Here is a 26621-nt window from a genome sequence, read left to right as displayed (position 1 = left end):
TGTCAGAAAGGTTCTAAGCTTGAATTGTTATTATTGGTTTATGAACAAACGATGGTAATTTGGACGGGAAATTGAATATTAAAAATGCAAACAATTCTTGAGGTTTTAAAATAACCCAGTTAAAATTTTGAGCCGAGACCGGCGCCGGGTTTAGCCGGGCTGGTCGCGCTTTAGCAGGATGGAGCCGTGAAACAATAACCGGCCATCTATCCCTAAAACTGCGCTGCGCCATGGCTGATATAGAGACAAAATTCTAGCAACTCGGCAGGGCCGGAACTCTGCGCTGTTTTAGCGCTGGTACTTGGGATTGTCCGGCAGGGAGCTGTGCAGAGCAGCTAGCAGGCCGTGTATGGGGGGGTTTTGAGAGAGGGCGGAGGGGTAGGGGTTGGAAACAGTGACGAGAGAATGAACTTCATCCTCCATCTAGTTCATTCGCATAGCACGATATTTTGGGCCAATTTCCGGTGCCATTTGTGATATTTATTTCACGTCAGTATTTTAATACTTTGAATTACGTAAGAATTTTATATGCTCTTCCAGTTTTAACACTCTAAAAGAAACGTTGAAGGTCATTCACGCTTTGCTAAAGCGAGATCTCAATCAGTGGTGAGCTCAGAGAGAGAAGGAACAAATTTTTTTAAATCGTTGTTGACAAACGGTGACGCGTAACTGCCGCGTACACTGCCAGAGCCGCCCCAGAGCAGGCGTTGGGCAGGTTTGAGCAGGCGGTGCTCAGTAAGGGCTGCGTGACGGCAGGGCAGGGCACACCTGGGCAGGTACTCAGAAGCTAATTAGCGCTGATACGCGGCTGGCGATATCGTCTCTAAAGCGGACATTTCTGCTCTATCGCTGCTCTGTCGCGTCTCTACGCCGGCTCTGCAGCCGGCGACGGCCTGCTCTATTCCCTGCCCTAAATTTTAACTGGGAAGTATCTATACATCCTAATCAACTGTTCCTGAATTTTGTTGCAATAAATTACTCTGAATACTCAACAGCTAAGAATCCGAATTATGAATAAGTTGGTAGTTCAAAAATAGCAATGCATAGTATCAGCTAGGTTTGATGTAGCCACAATAACGCTACAGCCACATTTCGAAGCAGTCAATCTCCTTATTCCTAAGGCCACACTAAACTAAAACTGACAGGAGTGTTTCCGGAGGCTTCTACATTAATTCAATATTACCAGCTCAAGTCTTCCTAATGAATGGGCGCCAGGATACAATCCATTGCATCAATTGGTTAATTTTTAATGTAGATCCAAATTAATTTGTCAAAACTGTTTTGGGCGCAAGGCGGGGAAGCAAGGAGTTGAGTGTAAGCAAACTGTGTCAATGTAATTTGTTTCTTCAGAAATGTGATTTTAATTTGAAAAAAGATATCTGGATAAAAATTAAGATTCATCCTGAACTACTTGTTCCATAATTTATTTCATTAGTTTTCTACTCAAGCCAACTTTGTCTTTGATACTGAGGCAGCAGACCATTTTGTGTTCCTTAATAAGATGGCAGGCTTATGGTTGGAGGTAAAAGGCTGTTGCGTTTCCGGGTGTAGACAAATGAAAGTTGGTTTTCTGCTTGAAGGCAACGGACTGTTGTGCTTCACGTTGAAAAGCAAAGGACTGTTGGGTTTCAGGTTGAAAGCAAAGGGCTGTTGGGTTTCTTGTTGAAGGAAAAGGGCTGTTGGTTTCGCGGTTGAAGGCAAAGGACTTGTGTTTCAGGTTGGAAGCAAAGGGCCATTGGGCGGTTCCCCTACAATGATCGCGGCGAATGAGAATTTCTAAATGGATGCAAGCGCATTTCTCAGATTTGGTGATAGTCCAACAGGCATAGGAAAAAACTTTTTAAATTTTTTAAGGGATGAAATTAACCAACAGGTCAATTTCAACATCAGAACAAGTATAACACTAGTGAGCAAAATGACACCACGAGTTCGCACATCCCGCAACGGCATGCAAATTTAAATATGCTCAGAATTACTGACAACGGATCTACCATCCGTGTGTGCGCTGGCGAATCTGGAATGTGCACAACACAGTGAGGTAACAAATGCGTACATAAATAACGATCATTATTTCGAGAGAGGAATACTAATTGTATTACTTGGCGCAAGTCAGCACGAGTAACAAACTCGGGCTGTAGAGGACTACACAGTAATAACACACAAAGAGGCTAAAATCTTCACTAAACAGTAGTTCTAAGAGGTAACGGTTCCTGTACTGGTAGTAACGAGTGCACAGTGACTCAAGATAAAAAGTAGCACACAGAAGTAACGCGATTGGCACTTTTCTAATGTGAATCTTTTTTGTTACGAAATTCTATAGTCTTGTCTTCGACCCAAGTCGACCAAGAAGCACGAAGCTGTTAAATTAATCCATCGAAATCGACAAAAATGTTATTTAGCACGTGGAATAATATGTTCTACTGCGTGGACCTCAAGCTGGAAGTTAGACCAATGAATATATCTTGCCTAAATATTTTTCCCATTGATGAACAAGTAACATGGTGCTTTCGCACTCTCTGATATACACGGTTAAAAATTCATTAAGTCCGGATTTAAGGTCACTGAACCCACTTATTCTATTAGACCAAGAATCTTACGCTTGGTAGGTCAAAATTGATTGGCATCGTAATGGTTTGTTGTAAATAATTTCCTAGACGATAACAGTACCTGCTAACTTCTAATACCTACGATAATATTATAATAATGAGTCAGGCGATTGCAAAACACGGTGAAAGGACCGTAAAGCACATCCAGGCTACCAGAAGCCGTTACCTCATCGTAGCTACCGTGTGACAACCGCGATGCCGGCTTCAGATTCTTCAAGTATCAAAATTTCGAGTTCGGAATTCCACTTAACTGCCATAATGACCAACATTTTCGCAAAAATTCACGTAAAAATTCATATCAGGTCCTGGAACGCGCACAGCTAGAGACCAGCCAAGTCACCAGCACGAAGGTGCTGGTGACTATGAAGATGGCTATAAGCAATAGTTATTGGTTATAGCCATCGAAAGCCGATTTTTTTTATTTTTCATGTATACCAAACAGGAAAAAATAAAGAAAATTGAACAGCCGAAGCCACTAATTTGAAAGATTTCGCACCACCGACACTGGAAAAACTTAGCTTCTTGCGGCTTTTTAAGAGCTTTTCAGTTCTTCTGAAGTTCACTAACATTGAGTATTCCATTGAATCTCGTTAAACTATTTTAACGATATTAATCTTCATGCGATGAGATCAAGACGAGACGGTTCGGAACATCAACTATTGCCGCATATTATATGATCTAAACGACAAATATTCAAGATCTTACACGATGAAAATATATTAAATCAGAACCGAGCAAAATTTCTTCGACTTAGCCAGTGCGAGTTTGAATAGTTATAAATATTTATTATTTAACTATTTTAAAACCATCGTTAGTGCATCAAGCACAGCGACGAGTAAAATATGGCAGCTTGAAAGCATAAGCCACCACATCGCGGTCACGTCACAGGCAGCTAGGAGGGCACCAGCAACACCACACTAGTAACTAGCAAGCCTATCCAATTAACAATCAGTCACGAACAGCATGGAAGCTAGGTAGTATTTAATCAGCAAACTAGCACATCTACTGGATGGAAACTACGATCGGTACTCTATATATAAAGAGAAGACTCTACGCACTACTATAACATTTGATTGTGTTTTTCGAGTGGTCACATCGTAGTAGGCTATACAATTACACTAGCGTTTCGCACTAACTCCACACAACCCAACTAAGTCCACACAACCCAACTAAGCACACACAATCCTACCAAGTCTACACAAGCCCCTTAAGTCCCAACAGCCCACAATAGTCCACACAACCCAACTAAGTCCTCACACAAACAATACAGTTTAGACTGATCTTCAGTACAAACAAAACTTTGGTTTTTATCTGTAAAGCTGGCTTTTCGATACCAATATTTAGGAATACAAGCTCCAAGATTTCAGTGAAACCAATAACAAAATAATACATAGACCTCGGAAAAACTTTGTAGAGCCACAATATAATAAGATTCACAAACTTTCTTCAAGCTTCCTAACACAAGTCGTGAGACCGAAAAAAGATGTAGTATTTCCGCTACCATTGCCTGATTACCTACACCCATGTAGTATGCATTAATAAAGATATGCTACCTCATCATAACCTTATCTTACCTCAAAATATTCATTACATACCTCAACATATCTGCATAGAAACTCATAGCAACAATATGGTACCTCATCGGTTATAATGGTGCCTCATCATAATAATATATTAGTACCTCATCTAACCATACGTAAGTAACACATCAAAAAATAGTGCTACCGGGTACCACGTCACAACCACATGACACCTTATTATAGCCTTTTGATATTTCATAACCTTTTGATACATCATCATGACCTCATAGTACCACCAACCAAATGGTACCTCATGATAACCATGTGATCACCTATAAATATAACCCATCTCTACAAGTAAGTCTTCACAACTGGCCAATGAAAAATGCATCTAATATTTCCACATGAACGTTACCGCCAGTTATATATTCCTTCAGTAACGTTACCAAAAGCAGTGTCGCAATAACGTTATCATCTTCCCACAGCTGACGTACGCTTGGTGCAAATTACGATCCAGAAAAATACGATCTATTAGGACCAATACGTTCACATTATGCATCCAGAAACTTTTTGCATCAGATGCTTTATGCCATACATGGTCAAATAAGACAGAAATATAATCATAATATGGAACTCTTAATCAAATCATAATATCGAGCTCTTAATCGAATTATAATATCGAACTCTTAATTTTATTTTCCTAAGTCGGAACAGCCACCGGTTATATATCATGCTTCAGGAACAGGATAGCTCGAGAACTATGATCAAGTTTCAAGAACTTGATCATAGTTGGTCGTTCGTGAGGTAAATTTTGCGTTTAGTAAATCGTTCACGTAGCAAGAACCGGAGCACGTTTACACACACAATGTATATGTGGATCATACAGCCATATTCATTTCACTTATTTTCGCCCTACAGCAGAGTGATGGCAGCGCATGCATTGAATGCCAAGACGATGATTCATTTACTATTTTTATATGCATATGTGGATAATCTGGATAGTTAATTAATCAGATGGCCCCTAATGAGATTAAGAAAACTTTGCAATTATCACTAATATATAGAAATAATATCTTGATAGTGACAAAACGTTACAAAAATACTTCAAAATTAAGCTAATTTTGGAGGAGCACAGTAGTGTTGTGCAGTGCAGTACATGTGCACCTTATTGTCAACGTCGCGTTACTAACTGCACTAGTGACACCAGCAGCAGCACTAGTGACACCAGCAGCAGGACTAGCAACACCAGCAGCAGCACTAGCAACACCAGCAGCAGCACTAGCAACACCAGCAGCAGCACTAGCAACACCAGCAGCAGCACTAGCAACACCAGCAGTAGCACTAGCAACACCAGCAGCAGCACTAGCAACACCAGCAGTAGCACTAGCCACACCAGCAGCAGCACTAGCAACACCAGCAGCAGCACTAGTGACATCAGCAGTAGCACTAGCCACACCAGCAGCAGCACTAGCAGCTTATAGCACGTCTATCTAAACTATTTGAATAACGAAGCACTAAAATCAAAATCAAAGCTAAAATTATGGAGAACATACAGCAAGAATTTGTGTGGAACACAAGGTATATTATACACACAACAGCTCATCCCAGCTAAAATCTTAAGTACAATAACTACTAAAATAGTGTAAAGCTTGTGTTTTTTAAAAACCTTCATTCTAAATGTAAAAGCGATGATCTAATTTTTTTTTTGAAACTACATTGCATTTTAAAATCTCGAATGGTGAACAAAATTTTATTTTCAAATTAAAAATAAAAAAACTTAATTGAATAACTCAAGTGATGACCAAATTTGTTTCTTGCAAACGACTGAATTTCTAAGGATTGAGACGGCTCTATAAAAATGTAGGAGATGAATTAAAATCGATGAATTAATCTGAGAAAAAAACACATTTCGTAAATGAATTTGTAACCGTACTCCGGCGGTAAAATAGCAGAAAAGCAATAGTTTCCAATTGAATTGCTTTTACGATTAAAAAACTGAAGCAAATGCCCCGGAAATTTAAAAAATGCAAGTTTGAAAGATACCGGTAATTTCTAAAAATTGTGCAAAATATTCGAGGACATGGCGAATATTTGAGGTTAAATGCCGATATTTTCGACATACGCTAACTACGAAAAAAAGTTCACACGAACATAGGAATGCGTTGCACGAATGGCCAGGTTGTAGCGACTAAACTCACAATCGCTCCTTTCACAGCAATATTAAATTAAAAAAAAATACATCAAGCGAGGGCGCTATTGAACGCAAGATTACTGTTACTGGAAGGAAAATGCTAGCAAAAACAACATGAAATTTGCCAGTAATGCAAGTAGAGGTAATAGTTAACTGTAGTTGCCAGTAATGCGAGTAGAGGTAATAGTTAACTGTAGTTGCCAGTAATGCAAGTAGAGGTAATAGTTAACTGTAGTTGCCAGTAATGCGAGTAGAGGTAATAGTTAACTGTAGTTGCCGGTAATGCGAGTAGAAGTAATTGTTAACTGTAGTTATATTATTACCTGAAGGTAATTCTTAACAAAAAAGTAGTAACTAAAGAAATGCCACTTTGGTAATTTCCTTAATTATAAATTAACTATTGTCAATTAGCGGTATAATTTTAACCGAAAACGCCTATGTCACAAGAGACCAATCATTTATTTAAATAATATAAAGACTAATGGGACACACATTATCATCCATTATTATCGACATCACAATTATGTTAATTAGCAGCATAAGCTCATCACAACCGTGATAAATAGAGAATTAGATTAATTAAGCCTGGATGATTAAGCCCTATGATTATAAATAATATTAATAAGAAAATGGCTTGTAATCACTTATCACTATGATAAGAAAGATAACCCAAAAGATCGTAGATCAATAAATTATAAGAAAGATAACCTGGCAATGCTACCATTAGGATCCAAAAGGATTTAAAAAAACGAAACCATGTTGTAAAAACACAACGCTTTCGTAAAAACTAGTAGGTCAAAAAACGAGACGATGTCATAAAAAAGACAATGTCGTGAAAACGTGTCAATGTTGTCAGAACGAAACGGTTGTTTGAGAAGAATTTGATGCCGAAACTAATCGGTGTCGTAAAACGAATTCACGTCGTAAAAAAACGAATCGATGTCGTAAAAGCGAACCATGTCGTAAAAAACGAATCGGTATCGTAAAAGCGAACCATGTCGTAAAAAACGAATCGATGTCGTAAAGTGAACCGGTCTCGTAAAACTAAATGATGTGGTAAAAATAAATTAATGTCGTAAGAACGAAATGATTTTGCAGAAAAGAAAATCACGGCGATATTTTAGAACTTGATTGCTACGACCAGCCGACCTGGATCATGGAAGGTAATGGTTATGTTGTTATAGTTATTTTAGGGAATGATTTAATATATAAGAGTATTATTTAATATATTAGAGCATGATTCAATTTCACGCATATCATTGGAAATGATGGTTGCATTGGAAGCATCCTGGCATGGTAGCATTATTAGTATTGAGCAACCTCTAAAATGACTCATTTCATCTTAATGAATAAGTGAAACTCTTGAGTATACATGAACTGAGAGGCCTTGATTCACTGCTCACTGCGCTGCTGGGTTCACTGCTCACTGCGCTGCTGGGTTCACTGCTCACTGCTCTCACTGCACTGCTGGGTTCACTGCTCACTGCACTGCTGGGTTCACTGCTCACTGCGCTGCTGGGTTCACTGCTCACTGCACTGCTGGGTTCACTATCGACTGAGTCAGTTAGCGCTCACTGCAGAGCAAATAACATATATAAACAAATTAAATTTCAAACCCTTAACATCAAACCGAAATTGTAACTTTGAGCTCTCTGCAATTTCAGTGAAATTGCCGATGCAATTTGAATAAAATTGCCGTTTCAGTTAAATTGTTAAGGTGTGGAAACGCGAGTTATTATTGAATTACATCATTCACCTACACTTGAGATGTATAACGATAAGTGTCCAACGATTGATCGTGAAATACGATTGCGATAACACGGTAAATAGAACACGATTGCGCAACACGGCGGGTGCGATAACACGGAATATCGATCGCTTATCGTCGACGTTGCAAAAAAAACACGCTAGACAATGCGCACGAAAATACGATTCAACGAAAATCGTCAATGAGCGAATTCGGGATCATTAAATTTATGCTTCAAAGCAATACATTTCGTAGAATTGAAAAGCTCGAAGAGAATTTGATAAATGTTGAAAAAAATGCAATTGCTTTCATTTGTTAGTTAAAATCGGAACGTCAGTTTTTCCCTCGTACGTACTTAAATTTCAAGTACCTACTTAAAATTTTATAAATACTCATTAATTCCTGATGCTCTAAATATGAGCTAAACAATTATTGTAAATGCAGCGCTGAGGCATCACTGTGATCATTACCATCACTACCATCATGATTATCATTATAATCATACCATCATGATTACCCTATCTTGGTAGGAAACTAGTTATCATTTTCATAATGGTTCGTTCCTACAAAGTCACCATCAGAATAAAAGAATTATGAAGATAATCACAATTATTGATAAGCTGATTACTGTGGCATCACCATCATTACCGCCACCATCCACCATATCACCCACACCCATCACCACTATTACCACCATCACCACTAATGGTTCAGTAGAGGTAGGGCGGCCGACCATCACAGCGGGCGTTGAATTTATCGGCGCGCATTAGGCGGCCGCCGCTGAACGGCTTCCTGGCGCCGCTGCGTGGCAATTTGCCGCTACTGAAATGGCCAGAATTGCCGCCATATTGGCCGCCATTTGCAGCATTATTGGCGCCAAAACGGCCATTGCGGCTGCCGAAATGGTTAAAATGGCCGGCATTGCCATTGAAATGTGTACCATTGCCGCCAAAATGCGGGTAGTTGCCATTGAAATGGCGACTATTGCCATTTAAATGGTAATGCAGAGCAGCCATATTGTGGTCGTAGGCCGGGTAATGGTGACGAGAATTGTGGTGCAAATGGTGATGGTTGCTGCGCGGCACATCACAGCTGTTGTGGTTGCCACCTCTGCCACCATTGCCATGAATTCCGCTGTTTCTGCCACTTCTGCCACTATTGTCACCGCAAATACCATTGACGTTAACGCTATTGCCACTAATGCCACTGCTATTACCATTAACGCCACTGCTATTGCTGTTGCTGCTGCCACTATTGCCACTGTCATTATTATTGTTGCTGCCGCTACTGTAAGTTTTGTTCTTGCAATTCTTACTGACAGAACAAGAAACTGTACCACTAGTGGCAGTGGTCGTAAGCTTGGCAGGTTTAGTTACATTTGCAGTGGCTACAAGTGACGCAGTTACAGCTGACGCAGTTACAGCTGACGCAGTTACAGCTGAAGAAGCAGTCGTGACAGCTGTAACAGTTGTAGTTTTGGCATTAGTAGCAGCAGATGTCACTGCAGTTGTTGCAGTTTTTATTGTAGAAGTTATAGTGTAACTTCGGGCGTTAGCAGTCGTGCCGACATCACTTACAGCTGTTGTTATAGCTGTGCTTGATTTAGCAGCTGCAAAACATGGAATAGTATTAGCAGCTGTAACAGGTGTACAGGTCTTAGCAGATGCCGATGTTTTAGCAACCGCAGCAGATGCAGATGTTTTAGCAACTGTAACAGCTACGCATGTTGTAGCAGTTGTAACAGCAGTATTTGGTGCAGTAGCTGTAGCAGTTGCACTAGTGTACACTGCTGTTAAAATCATTTTCCGCTTGTCATCAATCAACGATTCAACCGTTGAACTCTTGATGCCCTGAGACTCCAAATTTGATGTTTCAACGCAGTTCTCCACTTCAACTCCAACTCGATTTTCAGCAGCTGCCAAAAATTCATCAGCATCATTCATGGGTTGGTTCTGCAATACGTGTTTTGTAGCACGGCTGCGCTCATGCAGCATACCACGCAGCATACTCATTATGCGCTCATCTTCATCATCTGATTCATCACTCGATTCATCATCATACTCATCATCACATTCATCATTCGCATCACTGCATTCATTATTCTCGGCATCATTTTCAGCATCTTTTCCGCAGGTGGCAACGCTATCTTTTTGGCAAGTGGCAACGCCATCTTTCTGGCAAATGGCAACGCCATCTTTTTGGCAAGTGGCAACGCCATCTTTTTGGCAGTTGGCAACGCTATATTTTTGGCAAGTGGCAACGCCATCTTTTTGGCAGTTGGCAACGCCATCTTTTTGGCAGGTGGCAACGCCATCTTTTTGACAGGTGGCAACGCTATATTTTTGGCAGGTAGCAGCAGCAATTATTTTCAATTCATCATTGGTAAGATCAATTTTATCAGAGCTTACTTTATGATCAGTAATGACCCCGGCGGCCGCGACAATCCCTTTGTTGTTATCAAAATAACCGCCATCCCTGCCCGACAAACTGCCACTTTTATCAAGACAATCTTGGTACAAATCAAGGCTTTTACCCTCAACCCTCGGGTTTTTGCTGTGATGAGGTAAGACTTCCCTCGAATTATTGACAGACAAACACCCTGAGGCAGACTCCCGACCAAGGGCAGGGTCCTGACCAAGGGCAGGGTTTCGACCGAGGGGCTGGTCCAGACCAAAGGGCTGGTTCTGACCACCAAAGGGCTGGTCCCTACCACCAAGGGCAGGGTCCTGACCAGAGGGCTGGTCCTGACCAAGAGGCTGGTCCTGACCAAGAGGCTGGTCCTGACCAAAGGGCTGGTCTCGACCACCAAGGGCAGGGTCCCGACCGAGGGGCTGGTCCTGCCGAGGGGTTGTGTCGTCAGCAGCCGAAGGTTGGAGGGGCTGGAGTGTAGTGAGGGTAAGGGCGCAGTAGAGGGCAGTACGGGCGCCCCTCGTGGCGCGCACCACGTCACACAGACACTCCGACAGCGCCAGCACCTCTGCAATAAATAATTATATAATAATACATCATAATTAAATAAATATAACAATAATAAACAACTCCTTAATAATATAATAATACAAATTCAGGGTTTGGCTAACAGGAATCACTTATGCTACTTTTTACTGACCAGGATGATTTTAGCTTCTTTTAACTGACTTTTGAGTTTCTTTTTAACTGAATTTTTACCTACTTCTTATAGACTTTTTAGCTACTGTTTACTGACCGGGAGGGCCTTCTTCCACAGGAGACTTCGCACACTCCTCAGAATTTGGCAAGACTTCTGAAGGATTGCTGTAAATAACTTCTGAATCTTGAGTCCAAGTTTGCTTTTTCAGCAACTGCGGCATCAATGTTTTTTCAAACGGCAAATTTGGTTCCTCGAAAACTTTCTGAAATTCACTTTTTTCTAAATTTTGACCCAAAGAAGCCAGGGGATTTCCGTACACTTTCTCCACGTTTGGGAAGTGCATCTCAGGTGGAGGGAGATGTCGTCGCTGGTGGAAGTGTGGTGGAGGAAGTATGATGTGGGTGATGTCAGCATGCCGCAGGGTGGTGAGAGTGGTGAGTGTGGAGTGCCACAGCGCCATGGCATGATGAATGCCACGCTGAAGTGCCGCGTTGCGAAGGCGTTCCATTTTAGCCACAAGCGTGATCACCTGAGAACAATGGTTTGAAGTTACGCAATTGAACTCATATATGTAATTTTGAGTTGTACTATTAACATAACCTCAGTTTTCATCCCATCCTTAATTTTGACGTTATCCAAATTTACCCTCAAGCTCAAGATGAAATAACATAGATAACACTACATGTAACATAGGCTTATAGATAAATAGATAACACAACATGTAACATATGCTTATAGATAAAGAGATGACACTACATGTAACATAGACTTATAAATAACATAGATAACACTACATGTAAAATAGACATACAAATACCAACATGTAACACAGGCTTATAAATAACATAGATAACACAACATGTAACACAGGTTTATAAATACCATAGGTACCACTATAGTGGCACCCTATATACATAGGTACACTATAGGTACCACTATACCATAGGTACCACACCACCACACCAACATAGACTTATAAATAACATAGATAACACTACATGTAACAGAGAATTATAAAAAATAGCTGACGTTACATGTAACATAGACTTATAAATAACATAGCTAACACTACATGTAACATATACTTATAAATGTAACCACTACATGTAACACAGACTTATAAATAAGATAGACCTACGCTAGCATGCTCTCTGAGATGGTCGAGCACAAGTCTGTCGAGGCGTGTGGGCGAGACGGGGCAACGGATGGAAAACATCTATAGGCTTATAGATAAATAGATAACACTACATGTAACAGGCCTATAAATAAGATAGACCTACCCTAGCATGCTCCCTGAGATGGTCGAGCACAAGTCTGTCGAGGCGTGTAGGCGCGTGAGGGAGGCGGGGCAGCGTGACGCCGTTGGTGCTCGTCACGCGGCGCCCTGGGAAGCGACGCGCGAGTTCCGCTTCTGTTTTCTTGCGCTGGCGCTCAACTTGCCGGAACTGGTCGTAGCAAGCCTCGATATGGCGTAGCAGCTGGTGCACGAGTGGTAGTAGCCAGCTGTAGGGGGACAGGTGGTGGTAATGTATAGACAGTACACCACCAGCTGTAGGGGGACAGGTGGTGGTAATGTATAGACAGTACACCACCAGCTGTGGGGGACAGGTGGTGGTAATGTATAGACAGTACACCACCAGCTGTAGGGGACAGGTGGTGGTATTGTACAGTACACATTCAGCAATGAAAGTAAGCAAGTAGCGGAGCGCGGGAAGCTAACGAGCTTGTGCACCAGCGGTATAGTGACGACTGATACCGTATGCATAGCGTGGGTGACATATTTAACTCGCCTCATCTGCCAGCAACATCCTGAACTTATTTGATCACCTGACCTAACACATGAACATCTTTACTCACCTTATTTGCCTGTACGCAGCCAGGCTGAGTTCAGGTGCCAGGTGCCGTAGAAGCTCCAGGTGCTGCGGGCTGTTCTGCAGAGATGTCTCCGTTGGGCGAGTTAGTTCAGGTAAAATTTTGCTTGCGTTTAAATCAACTCCATCATGATGGTTTGTCAGAGAATTAACATTAAATTTACTCAGAGAGCTGAGCAGGTTAAGAGTAACATCATCCCTCCGGCCGCCCCAAAATTCAGAGTCGTTCGTGAGTTGAGCCCAAGTTTCGGGATCGAGATATCCCAGGGGTTTATGGGGATTAGGAGGCAGCAGAACAGAGTTTTTTGACGGAGCCTGCGAGAAATGTGGTCCAAAATAATGGTTTGGGAAATCCTTAGGAGATGAATGCATAGTTAGCTTCTCGAAGTTGGCGCAATTTTTGCTGGTCATGTAGCTGCCGTTACCAAAGCTCGTTATCTTGTAGTTATCCATGTTGTGGTTGAGATGCGGTTGGTGACGCTGGTGGTTGGTGGTCATAACACCTCGGCTGTTGGCATCTTGACCACTGAAAGGAGTTTGGCCTCTTTGTCCACCCATGTTATTTGACCAGTTAGGTTGTTGAGGTCCGAGTTTAGGAGGCACAAAAGAAGCATTGGAATAATTGATCTCACCTCTAGCAGCTTCGTTAAAGTACTTAGAACTTGAGTATAAATCAAAATCTTTTCCAGGAAATGAGTCATTTTCTTCAAGCCTGGGTTGCTGGAAGCTGAAGTTCCTAGAGAGCCAGTGCTTGGCATAAGGGTCTTGGAAGGAAGCTCTGCGCAGCATTAGTAATATTTCAGACAACGAGATATCAATGTTGCTAATTTTGCAATGATTCAGCAATACTGAAGCAAGTTCTTGCAGCGCCGCATCGCTCTTCTCCTCAGAACTGCCACTGGAGTTTGACCTCGCCATGCGCTCCTTCGCCAGGGTCAGGAAGAAGTCATCTGAGGAGGAAGGTGGAGGGTGAGCATTTGAAGGATTGAATCCTGCACGGTTAGCTGCGCTCGGTTCAAGGCAATTTCTGAAGGCTTCACTTCCACCCCAACTATGGGGAAAGTTTCCTGAGGTCCTTGACTTCCATTGATCCTCCGTTGGTCCTGGCTTCAAGTTGTGATGATTCGGGTTGAAAACTGGCAAGTCGATGTCATCGATAGGTGCAATGGCAGAGATTTGGTTGAGTAAAGTGATATTATCAATGAAATTCTTTTGGGCCATTGGATCAGAGGGCAATAACTGGCAGAGTTTGTCATCCCCTATTAATGGATCATTAATGAGGCTGTTACTTAATGAGGAAACCTCGTTCACAGAAATCGGTTGGGGAGATTCAAAAACATTTCCGGACATAGACAGGGCAGATTGACGTCCATCAGTCGGTTGTTTAAAAGAGTATGAAGGAAAAGAGGTTCTAAGGGAAGACTCTGTCATCCCACTGAAGTTAGTGGCATTGTTAGAGGCATCTGCAGAGGACCAAGGTGCAGTAGGGAAGCTGAAGACGTTTTTATTAATTTCTTTGTTCATTAAAGTAGGCTCGTTTTGCCCAAAATATATATCCGAAGGACTTTTCTCACTCTTGGATGTGACGGCAAAACCAGTGTTGGTTGAACTGAGAACAAAGGGTTTCGCAGTCGCCCGTAGTTCATTGCTGCTAGAAAAAGGTAAAAAGCTTGAATTCAACAAGTCTAGTGGAGCTGCAACGTTGTTTTTATTTCCAAATAAGTTGACATCTTCTGCAGTTTCGACGACATCTAACGAGGCGCTCATGGGTGGGAAAGAGACGCTGGGAGTGTCAACAACGCGGTTTAGAACTTGGTCATTTTCAGAACTGTGGAACTTTGCAGTGCCGAAGTAAGACGAATATCCCGAGTCTCGAGAGCTGCCGCTGTGTTCTCGCTGACGCAGCAGCTCTGGCAGATGCAATTTACCCTGCAAGACAAACAGGCATCAGGCATAAAATATTTTTTAACTTATGAACAAAAATTAGCTGGATTTTGGAATCAAAGCAGTCCTTCAATGTGCAATAACAAGGGGAACTAACAACATCAGTACAGTAATATCTTTCAACATGCAAACTCTACTCTGATTTCCTGCCTATTTCTAGAGCAATATGTAGACAATTATTGAAGAAAATCTGTACTGAAATGGGAAACAGGTTGGATATGGCTATGCAAAGTAAGATTAAAAGTTTTATTTGTTCTTCTTCTCTCAATTACATTAATAATATAATTTAAAATGTGGATAAGAAGTTCGTTTGGTCAGTTTATTGGAAAGTTTCAGAAAGTGCTATTGAACCAATTTCATGGGATTCATTTTACATATAATTGAAATAATTTGCATTTAAATTTATACCCTAACTTTTAGGTTTTTACAACTTTCAGTTAATGCACAAATAATTTGAAACAAGGTATTTGAATAACCTTTAAATTCAAAAGAAAATATGAGGCTTAAACTATACTTGACACAAAAGCAGCTACAATCATTCCAGATAATTGGTGGTAAAATGTTAAAATACCAAAATTTAGATAGTATCATGTAAAGCTTCTTCACACTCACCTCTTCTTCTGCAGCAGACCACTTGGAAAGTGTAGTCTGGCCATGTGAAAAGACTTCAGGCACTGCATGCTCAGCAGCATCATCCCCTTCACTGCTCTTCCTGCTGTTGCTCATGCTGTTACAGCCGCTGCTTTTCCTTGACAAATCCCCTATGGACTCATCGTTACAGCCGCTGCCCTTGCTCAACACATCTCCGAAGGATCCAACAGGGCATTCGCTGCGTTTAATCAATACATCCCCAGTTGATCCAGCGGTGCAGGCACTGTCACACGAGTTATTCTTCACTAATGATGGCTTAGCGCAGTCACTGTCATACAAAAATCCAGAGTCACCATAGCCTAGAGGTCTTGCAACACAATGATTCAGGTCTGTCATGGTGTCATTGTTGCAGCTGCTGTGGCTGCTGTTGCTGCGGGAACAAGAGTTGCTTCTGTTGCTGCTGATCACTCCACTGCTGTTGCTACTCCTGCTGCTCCGAGAGCCATACCTGGAGGCAATCATAAATAAAATAAATAAATAATGGGTTATATATTTACAAATTATAATATAGATTACTAAATTATGAATCAGTTTGGCTCATCTCAAAATACACATGATTGCTGTAAACAGATAGCACTTAGAATACAAAAAATTGTTAGTAGGTATTTAAGCAAGAATAAATTTGCTGAAATCCTTGCTTAGTTACAATGACAAATACTATAAAAAAAACCTGCAGTTGGTATTTCAATGGGTAACTTCATTCAACCAGAGGGAGCATAGACTGAAGCAGACACAAAAGTTGTGCAAACTAAAAGAATAAGTGAAATACAAAATTACTATTGTTCCTTTATTCTTATTGTAGTATGTTAATTAGGAAAATTTTGGTGGGAATGAAGTTCAATACAAAGTAAAAACATTTGCAACAGTATTTTGCAAGAATAATCTTCAACAAAGAAACTTTCAATACAGAACCAAAAAGTTGGCTCACTGATTTATGTAGGCCAGACCAAGCTGGTCTGATTCATCAAGCACTTGCGATACAATGTCAGCAACAAGACAAGCTTCCAGTCCTGTAGAAGCATACTGGGGGCTGATGGTGCTGGTGCTGGTGGGAGCGATGGTGCTGGTGGGGTCGAGAGGTGCTGCAGTATCATTGATGCTGCCACCCAAGAGAAAGTTGTAGGAAGAGGTCGGGTTGGGAGCACCAGCATCCTGGTATTGATGGGTGGGGTACTGTAAAGAACTTAGATGAGCCTCTCCACATACAAAAACATTTGTATTTTCTTCTGCAGGTTTCTGAATGCTTTCCCACAAACAATCCTGTAGAGAAATAAAAAATTTAGCACTTATTACACCATCAAATGGGAGTGGGAAAATGACCAAAAAAGCATCAATCTGTGACACAAATAGAAACCAATGTAACTTATGGCCAGGCCTTCAGCTAGATTTTCATAATTTAAAAAAGTGTTTAAATATTTTACAAAAAAAACATATCTTGATCAACACATGGGAAAACCTTTCAATAAAAGCCCAACAAAAAATTTTAAATCACAATAAAAAAATCGCTACCTATCAAATCAGGAATATTTTCTTGCATCAATCTCATAGCCTCTTTTGAACGCATGTGACAACTAAACAACAACAGTTCACTATAATCTTCTGAGTAAAGTTCTATGCTACTTACAACTATTCACACCACTTATGCACAATTTCATTTGTACTTAAAAATTCTTACATACATTTTGGTGCAGTAAGGCTTCAAGATGATGGTATGCTATAGGCTGACTATTGGCAACAGCAGCTGTAGACTTGGTACTGGGTTTTATCATGTCAGCTCACACACCATCACTAAAAGCTTGCCCCACGAAACACCCTGTACAAAAATTTGGGTCAGAAATTACATACCTATATTATTCATATAAATGCCTATCAACATTGTATAACATATAATTTCTTTGCAAAGATGTCATATATACTGTCAAACTGAGTAATAAGCAATGGGTGGGGTAAATCGGGACAGTATTCAATCAATTTGTGAAATGTTGTATGTAGCAGCCAAACTAATTGAATTATTGCAAAACCAAAAATAGTGGTATAAACTTAAACATTTTTCCTATCTATGTTGCATAAAGTAAGTTAAGAAACCATACATTTACTACCTACCTCTAAAAATCCCTAAAAGTGTGCAAAGTGAGATTTTGGAAAAGTACTTCTGCCAAGGTCTGTAACAAAAAAAATATATATTTGCCATATCAAAAAATGTTACTTGCAAAAAAGTGGCACACAGGTGTTGGCTTAAAAATTAGATTGACGAAATTTGCATAGCTTAATCTAAAAAAAGTGGTGGCCATTTCCACAAGATGGGGTAATAAGAGATACCCTCCAGGGTATAAGTGACACTTGCAAAAAAAAAAAACATTTACAGTGGAATCTTGGTTAGCAAAGGCTACAGTTAATGAAAAAATCTATTAAGGGGAGCGTCTCCCGAAAAATCGAAAATTTTCACTTTTTGGGTTTTTACACTCATTTTAAAGCTTAGAAAATTACGCTTCTAACGAGACTAAACTTGTCTCTCTACGTCGTCTGGTTCTCGTACACNCTGCATAAATCATGTCGCCAAGAGGTTAGGCTCACGCCTCAGAGCTCTAAAGAATAAGTCCAAGGTTGTTACCACGACAAAGGCCGGCAAGCAAGTCATGAGGAGCATGTATGCTGGGGCAGGCAAGCTGACCGATGGAGTGATAGATTTATTGACAAGGCATTTCGGTCAGAACCTCCGGAAGCACAACTCGTCTGCTGATGTTGCCACCGTGAGAGAATCAATCCTTGCCACTTACTATCACTCAAGTAGCACTGATGCACGCCCCAGACACGCATCTTGCCCCCATGGAGCAGAATCCTGGTGTTGGGTTCAACGAGCAGAAGCTGCTAATAAGACACCTGAGCCTCACTCCACCAAGTCACTCCACCTTGCTGGTATGTCCCAGAAGCTCCTGAAGGGTATTCTCCAGGTATATGTTGATTTGTGCAGTGACCAACTGTTGAAACGCTGTGTCAAGCAGTGAACTCAAAACTCCAACGAAAGCCTCCATTCCAAGATCTGGCTGAGGTGCTCAAAGGAGAAATTCGCTTCACTTGACCGCGTCTTATTCGTTGCTCGTGGCACGGTCTTGGACCACAACATTGGATACGAGAAAGGAAACCTTCTTGTAGCTCTTGGATTGCGAACGCCTGACCACCTAAACATGTTGAAGGTAAAGGCTGCTGAAGTGACGACTCCAAGCCGCAAACCAAGGAAGACGCGCACGGCCACTCCCAGCACTGGGTACGGCGCAGGGAATTTCTAAATTCCTTCTTCATTCTTCTCTTTTCTTGATTATGGGGTAAGTTGTTCATATCGACCCCATTTTCTTCCAATAATTCTTCTCTTTTCTTGATTATGGGGTAAGTTGTTCACATCGACCCCATTTTCTTCCAATAATTCTTCTCTTTTCTTGACTATGGGGTAAGTTGTTCACATCGACCCCATTTTCTTCCAATAATTCTTCTCTTTTTTTCTCAATTTCCTTCTCTCCATTTTTTTTCTTATTCTTATAATTTTTTTCTTTTATTTATTATCATTCAGTGCCGACTGGACAACAACGAGTCGTTGGCCACGATGATACCCTCGATTTCATTTGAGTAATAGGCGAGGACGTATTTAATGCTAATTAAATACCGAGCCGGGGATCCAGAGCCAGGCACTGGATAAATTTCAATACATTTTGTTATTTAATATATTATATTTTTTTCTTTCCTTTTTTCGAAGTACAATTTCTTCCCATAGTTTTCAAGCTACAGCAATGAAACTTATACCATTGGATGCGCAAGAAAAAGATCTAGAGAATGATTTATGCGTTTTTGTAATATAGATTTATTTAGAATGCAGTTTTTTTAATTTTCATAAAAATTTTCAGTTTTTCAGCTCTCCTGAAAAACAACATTTTTCTGACTTGCAAACCTATCTCCTCCTAGAGTTTTGAAGCTACGTCAATGAGACATATACCGTTTGATTTGCAAATGAAAGATCTACAAAATGATGTATTGGTTTTTCTAAGTTCGTTATAGTTCGGATTTTATGTTGCAAAAAGGGGGGGAAAGTGGAGGTAAAATCGAAAATTTCAAACAATTTCGGACAAAATGCTCCCACACTCACATAAGAATTTCACGTTTTCTTTCAATTTTTTCGAAAAAATCACATGAACAAAAATGTCTTAGAATTCTGTTTTACATATGTGTACCAAATTTCAGATTGATCCCTCTGTAAATTACTGAGATAAATTTTTAGGGAGACGCTCCCCTTAACAACAAAGGATTTTGATTACATTTATCTTGCTCAGCAAAAAAATCACTCGACAGAAATCATTGTCACACATCAGTGACATCACATTGCTCATCACATCATGGTCATAACAAAATTGTGCATAGAATGTCATAGATAGAATTGTGCACCGGGCAACATAGAATGAAAAGTAATTAACATAAACTATGATTTATTTTTCAAACAAATATGATTGTTGTCACAAAAATATTCCTTTCTAATTCAGGTATATTTTTAATAATTTTTTTTTTTGTTATATGTAGTGAATTCACATGACACAATTTAAAATGGTGGGAAATTACAAGCTGTCCTGCAAGCTTACAGATACTGAAGAAATGCTATAAGGCTGCTTATATGAAGCTTGCAGTGGACAAGGTTGCTGTCAATACTCAATGGCAAGTCCATGGATATGGTAATATCACATCAATAAATGACAAAGGAGAATAAAAATCACAGAAAATGTTATTTGTTCTACATCATCTAGAAAGAAAGTTGAGGACTTCACAGTACTGCTGGTAATGGATGAGTACACTCTGCATGCTTCAAATGTTTTAAAATTAAGTTTTATTTCATGCGTCCCAAATTACCCTGTTCTAAGGCGTAATTAGGGACGCTTTTATTTTGCATCTGGCACCTTACGAATAGCATATGGAATTTTTACGGAGATGGTATACGATAGCCCTCACAAAGGCCTTTAAAATAAGCTCAAATTAGTTTATAAAATGTTTCATGGTAAGAAGTTATCAACAAAAAATGCTCAAAACCCTCCCTTACCACCCCGTTTGACAGTACGTTCCAACATAAACAATGCTGGCAAAATGGCGGACAGTCACTTCATGCCTTGGCGAACCTAAGGTATCTAATTTTAAAGTCTTCCCAAATGTTAGCTTAATTTTATTGATTAGTGTTTGGAAATGAACTAAAAAGAGTAGAACTATGATGACACAATCTTGTTTTTTGAGAAATTTCCATCAATTACTTGCTTAGCTGAGATGAGCAAAGGATAACCCTTTATGCTAAAAATAAACATTGATAAAATATTTTCAAATTAATGAAAGATGCTCTCGGATCAAGATTGCAGTTCTTAGAGCATGCTCTCAAAATTCTGACAGTGAATCTACTATGCCAGAAATGCATGATAGTACTGCAGTTTACATTCAGTTCAGTCATGAGCCAGTGAGATAAGCTGGTACTGGTAGTGTTTTGGTTCATATTTAAAAATTTAGGAGTTTGATGCAGATAATTAAATCCATGACTTTTCCATGACTCTCCATAGTCCATTACCATCAATATAATTTTCCAAGACAGGTGTAGCATGACTGAAAGACTAACCGTGCATATTCTATCATCTCCTACAGTTGATAAATAGCAAATGTATAAATGCATAGCTTTTCAAAGGTGGCATGGCTCTTCAAAACTGCTTCCCTCATATTTGACACATTGAAGTATTTTGAGAACAATGTACATATTGCCATACTTTCATGCTTTGGATGGCAAGCAAGCCAGTCACAAAAAGCTTCTATTCTTAACCACAAGTCATGAAAATTACACTTTCCAGGCATGGTGATGTAGAAATTGCATGCTGAAGAGTGAAGATAGAATGCTGCCACTGCAGATCAAAAAGTTGTCAAATGAAACTGAGCTTGGTGACTGAGCTCACTTGTGGATAACCAATCGGAATGCATGACACAAGAGACTGGCACAGCCGCACAGTCTCTTATTAGTACTTATTTCCCACACTCAGGATGATGTATGTTTTCGGTGAATTTTCCCGCGCATTTTGACTTTTTTTAAGCCATTGCAGTGCACAGTTGGTGCAACTTCTGGCCATCCTCGCTTGTGCGCGCAAGAGTCGGCGCAGCGCACGCAAGCGTTGGCGCAGCACATGCAAGCGTCGGCACAGCAAACACATACATTTTGTCAAGGGTCAAGTGACAGAAAATGTACAATAGGTACTCAATATGTGTTTAATTATCCATCAATAACCTATGATTTTCCTTGATTTGGAAATTTTGTGAAAGTAAAAATCTAGAAATTTATTTTCAAAGAAATTTTCTACAAATTTCTTATACAAACTGATGAACATCGTTTGTTTACCTTCCGTAGACCGTCCGGAAGTGAGGCAATATTCTGTCCGGATGTGAGGCAAGTGGTGAATAACCAAGTCCTCAGAAATTGGGCATATGAAGACTGAAGTAAACAAATATTAGTGTTAAATGACAGATTTAGCTCGTTCTATATATACTATTAGTGCGCTGATAGGGTTATTAAAGATTCTACGGTTAATGAAAGGAGTCAAAAATAATTTCATGATTGCAATTAATGGAAAATAGTTTTGAGTGCGAAATCTTTTGTAAATGAAATATGTCTAGACATAACTGTCATCAGAAATTCCCAACATCGTCTTTATATACTTTTACGCAATGCTGATTCATCGTCATGTATGTGATGAGACGTTTCGGACAAATTTACGGCCATCCTCGCGGCCATTGTCCAAATTTAGTGTACCTACCTGGAATATCTCCCAAAGTACTGAACGTAGCTCGATGAAACTTGGTACACATATTCATTATGGCCTTACGGTGATGTCAAGCTTGTGATAATTTTTTTAATATCGCCTTCATTCTTGAGTTATATGACAAAATGTGCCAAAATTTGCAGTGTCCCAGCCATTTCTTCCAGGGCACTGAACAGATCTGAATGGAATTTTGAATATGAATTTCTGAATACTAAACAGAGATGTTTAGCTCGTGAAAATTTGTTACGTTTTGCCTTCATTGGCAAATATTTTTCTCATTTCCCTCATTCGTTATTTAAACAGCAAAATAGTGCTTAAATTCGCAATGAACCAGAGATTTCTTCTAAAATACTCAAGAGATTCGAACGAAACTTTGCATATAGAAACCTAACCTCCAAACGGCGATGTTTAGCTCGTGAAAATTTTTTTATTTTGCCTTTGTTTGCGACTTATACGGATATACGGAGAAAGGACCGGCATTTCTTAGGCCAATTTTTGAACTTGCATTGACCAGGACGTCTCGGACAAATTTACGGCCGGACCTGCGGCCGGTCTCGCGGCCGCAGAACTCCAAACATAGAAAAAACCTAGCCAATCAACAAAAACCTCGCAGGTTAGGTCCAGTTAGGAACAGGTTCCATTAAAAACACAAAAAAACCTAGAAAGCCCATAAAAACACTAAGTAAACCTTTCTGGCTGCGAGACCGGCCGCGGGTTCGGCCTTAAATTAGTCCAAGACCTTTGACCAGGAGCCATATACGTAAAGCCGTATACGATATACCTTGCCAACGAAGGCAAAATAAAAAAAATTGTCATGAGCTAAACCTCACTGTTGGGAGGTTAGGTTTCTATATGCAAAGTTCCGTTCGAATCTGTTCTGTATTTTAGAAGAAATCTCTGGTACACTGTGAATTTAAGCACTGTTTTGCTGTTTAAATCACGAATGAGGGAAAAGAGAAAAATACTCGCCAACGAAGGTAAAACGTAAAAACATTTCATGAGCTAAACATCTCCGTTTAGTATTCAGAAATTCATATTCAAAATTTTATCCAAATCTGTTCAGTACCTTGGAAGAAATTTTCTGTACACTGCAAATTTCGGCACGTTTCGTCATATAAGTCACGAATGAAGGTGATATTAAAAAAATTATTACGAGCTTGACAGCACCATTAGGCCATAATGAATATGTGTACCAAGTTTCATCAAGATATGTTCAGTACTTTGGAAGATATTCCAGGTACACTGACGGCCGGGAGACCGGCCGTAAATTTGTCCAAGACCTTGTGATGAGCCTCTTGAAGCTATTCATATTTTATTAATGTTTGTTGTTAGTCTATTTACTTAACCTTCAAAGTTGCAAAAAATGAGAACTGATAATTTAAAAAAAAAGTGCAGTGCCTGTATTTTTGTTTTCAATTGGTTTGCACCACACAAACCCATTTCTCCAGCCAGGAGGATGTTGGGAATGTAACGTACCGTCAACCGGGGCTACACGGGACAGATTTGATCGTTTTTTTTTTTTTTTTTGGAATTTTTCAAAGCAAGTAAATGTAGTATTTTTCGACTTCCTTTATACTACATAGATAGGAAAAATGTTGACGTTTACGCCACTATTTTTAGTTCTGCAATATTCCAATTAGTTTCGCTACTACAACAGTTTTACGACGTGTCGGAGGCCTGTCCCGAGTAGCCCCGGTTGACGGTATTCCTGATATTGACATTCGGGTTTGTACTATTTGGCATTTGCCAAAGTCAGTCCTTTGTTATTAGGAGCCAATCTGAAGCCATGTGGAGTGTCGCCTTCTACGTTCTACTATTTAGTTTTGTAATTAATTTCCAACCGAATTGTTATCTATGAATAAGAAATAAATATTCATAACATTGCCAACTCGTAGAAACTGAGTTAACACGTTAGGAATCTAGTCAATGTGAATTATGTGATGCAGGTATTTCTTCGTGTGTGATAGTGTTACCGCGCATTCATCTTCAAACAACTTTAGGAGCACGGCGCAGGCTGGCGCTAGTCTGGAAAAGTCCTATTTTTGTCTGAAATATCGCGGCTCAAATATCATATAATTTCAGTAGGTATGAAATCTCGCGGCTCGAATGTCATATCAAAGCGGTCAGACTGCATTAACGTGTGCTGAACTTACAGTAGACACAAATTTTATTGTTGCCGTTCGACTGTTTAAGGGTAAAATTAGAGATTTGGGGTAACACGTGCATGGACTTTGTAAAAAAATTTGCACCTCGTAAATGGCTTTTCATGGCCGAGATATGGAACTCACGGCTCGGTGAAATGGAATCACGGCTCGTAGAAATGGAATAACGGCTGGCAAATCCATAAAATCACGGCTCAAAAAATTCAGTCGCGGCTCGCCAAGTAGATATATTCCATGCCTGGGCTGGCGCACGGTGCACTTTTTACCGGCATATTACGGCGCACGGCACAAACTGATGCAATGATAATAAAAATTCCCACGCACCTGGCACATCTTCCTGACCGTGGCTCATTTCATGTGTGACAATCAGAAGACAGGAAACAAGAGAATGCACAAACAGTAAAGACATGAAGCAGAGAAAAACACTTTCTTATCTCTTTGTTTATTTGCAAATACCATGACTTTCCATAACCAGAAAAAAAGTGAAATGAAATCCAATGACTTTCCAGGCCTGGAAAATGAAAAATCAAAATTCATGACTTTCCAGATTTTCCATGGCCAGTACAAAGCTACTAACAAACCCTGCTTTCACATAGCACCTGATCTACATCATCTACTTGCTAGTGAAATTCATCAAATGCTAGTCTGTAGTGAGCTAGGCCTAGGGCTAGCTGTGCAATGTGTCAACCTTGTAGCAAGTAGGAACTAGGTATAGCTATGTAGGATTTGCCAGCTTGTCACTTGGTGAGTTGGTGTTTTGCCCTAAAAAAAGACAGTATCTGATAATCTAGTGATGACGCTAACTCAAATTGCGAAGAGAAGATTGTTGTAAATCTTGTCTTTTTGCATGTCAATGTTCACCGTATTCATAAGTCAGAACAAAGATTTAGCCACTTGGACTTGAGTGACTTGACTATACTTTGCGGCTTGCCCGAAGCAGCCCGATCAGTCGTTCACCACGACACCACCTCTTCAATTTATTCGTAAAATCGTAGTAGTCTGATTACACTAAAAAAATTTTTATAAAGCTACAATGACTATTGTATCTGCCATTAAGAAATTGATCAAATCATTAATATAATTTTATGGGGTGCACTCAAATTAGTCAACTCACATCCAAAACGTACGACGTCCTCACAATTGGCTCAACTTCATGTAAACAAGAAAACTGAGGCAACAACCGAAATTCAGCAGGTGCAAAGCCAAAACTCTTATGTACCATCGGGATATAAATGTATTTTGTTAATATTAAAAGATAACAAGTTCGATATTACATGATGAAATAAAAATATATTGATAGAAACATCCGGTTTATCATTCCTTAATTTATTGATGTACGCATATACAACCAGATTTTCTGAGAGATATGCATTTAGAATAAAATCGGTGTGTCTTCAAATTTTTTCATCGATAATTTTTTTTTAATACGGAAAACCTAAAATCCGTTCATAATTGAAGGAGTTATGAGTGCCAGAGTTGAAAATGAAGTTCGAGCTCGCAGGCGAGTTCGCACGCGAGTTCGCTGAAGTGTCGAATCGGTGAAGAATCCATAAAGACATAAACAGAGAATCAAGTCTATAAAATCTTCGAAAAAATAATAAAATCGAATTGCGGTGATTGGCCTGATCATCCAACTGGTTAAAATGATCCGTGTAAATTTAAATTTTCATAAATTATTTATTATATTTTTTGGAACGTTGGGAAAATTGAAGAAGTGGTTAAGGAACACATCTGCTATATAATTATTTAATAGTCAAAGTAAAGTTTACAACATTTGGGAGCTCGTGGTATACTTGATCTAACTTAAAATACAATAAATATTTTTTCTTACATTTCATATCAAAACTTTTTCATATTCCCTATTATTCCAATTGAAAATGACCCAATTTATCAATTACCATATTACCCAACATAGTCCACATGTTGGGTAACATGCCATCTATAAAATGTTGTCAATATTATTATATGGCCTAATTGTATACAATAACCTGCCCCATTAACA

The 26621-nt window shown here is 39.8% G+C and overlaps 1 protein-coding gene and 1 long non-coding RNA gene across 2 annotated transcripts; both read right to left on the bottom strand.

Annotated features, from left to right (window-relative positions):
• Positions 1 to 8774: 8774 nt before the first annotated feature.
• Positions 8775 to 16101, bottom strand: LOC125178405. Its single transcript, XM_047882073.1, has 5 exons — positions 15601 to 16101; positions 13031 to 14973; positions 12454 to 12676; positions 11270 to 11702; positions 8775 to 11041 (listed from the first exon to the last, which is right to left on the bottom strand). Exons 1-5 carry the CDS (start codon positions 16099 to 16101, stop codon positions 8775 to 8777), a joined length of 5367 nt encoding a protein of 1788 aa, XP_047738029.1.
• Positions 16102 to 16703: 602 nt separating this feature from the next.
• On the bottom strand, positions 16704 to 25756 carry LOC125178407. Its single transcript, XR_007156882.1, has 3 exons — positions 25734 to 25756; positions 17319 to 17452; positions 16704 to 16899 (listed from the first exon to the last, which is right to left on the bottom strand). It is a non-coding gene; the product is annotated as an uncharacterized LOC125178407 (long non-coding RNA).
• Positions 25757 to 26621: the final 865 nt, after the last annotated feature.

Source organism: Hyalella azteca, unplaced genomic scaffold (genome assembly GCF_000764305.2).
Source record: "Hyalella azteca isolate HAZT.00-mixed unplaced genomic scaffold, Hazt_2.0.2 contig9587, whole genome shotgun sequence".
NCBI classification, from domain to species: Eukaryota; Metazoa; Arthropoda; class Malacostraca; order Amphipoda; family Hyalellidae; genus Hyalella; species Hyalella azteca.
This window is presented reverse-complemented; position numbering and strand designations above follow the sequence as displayed.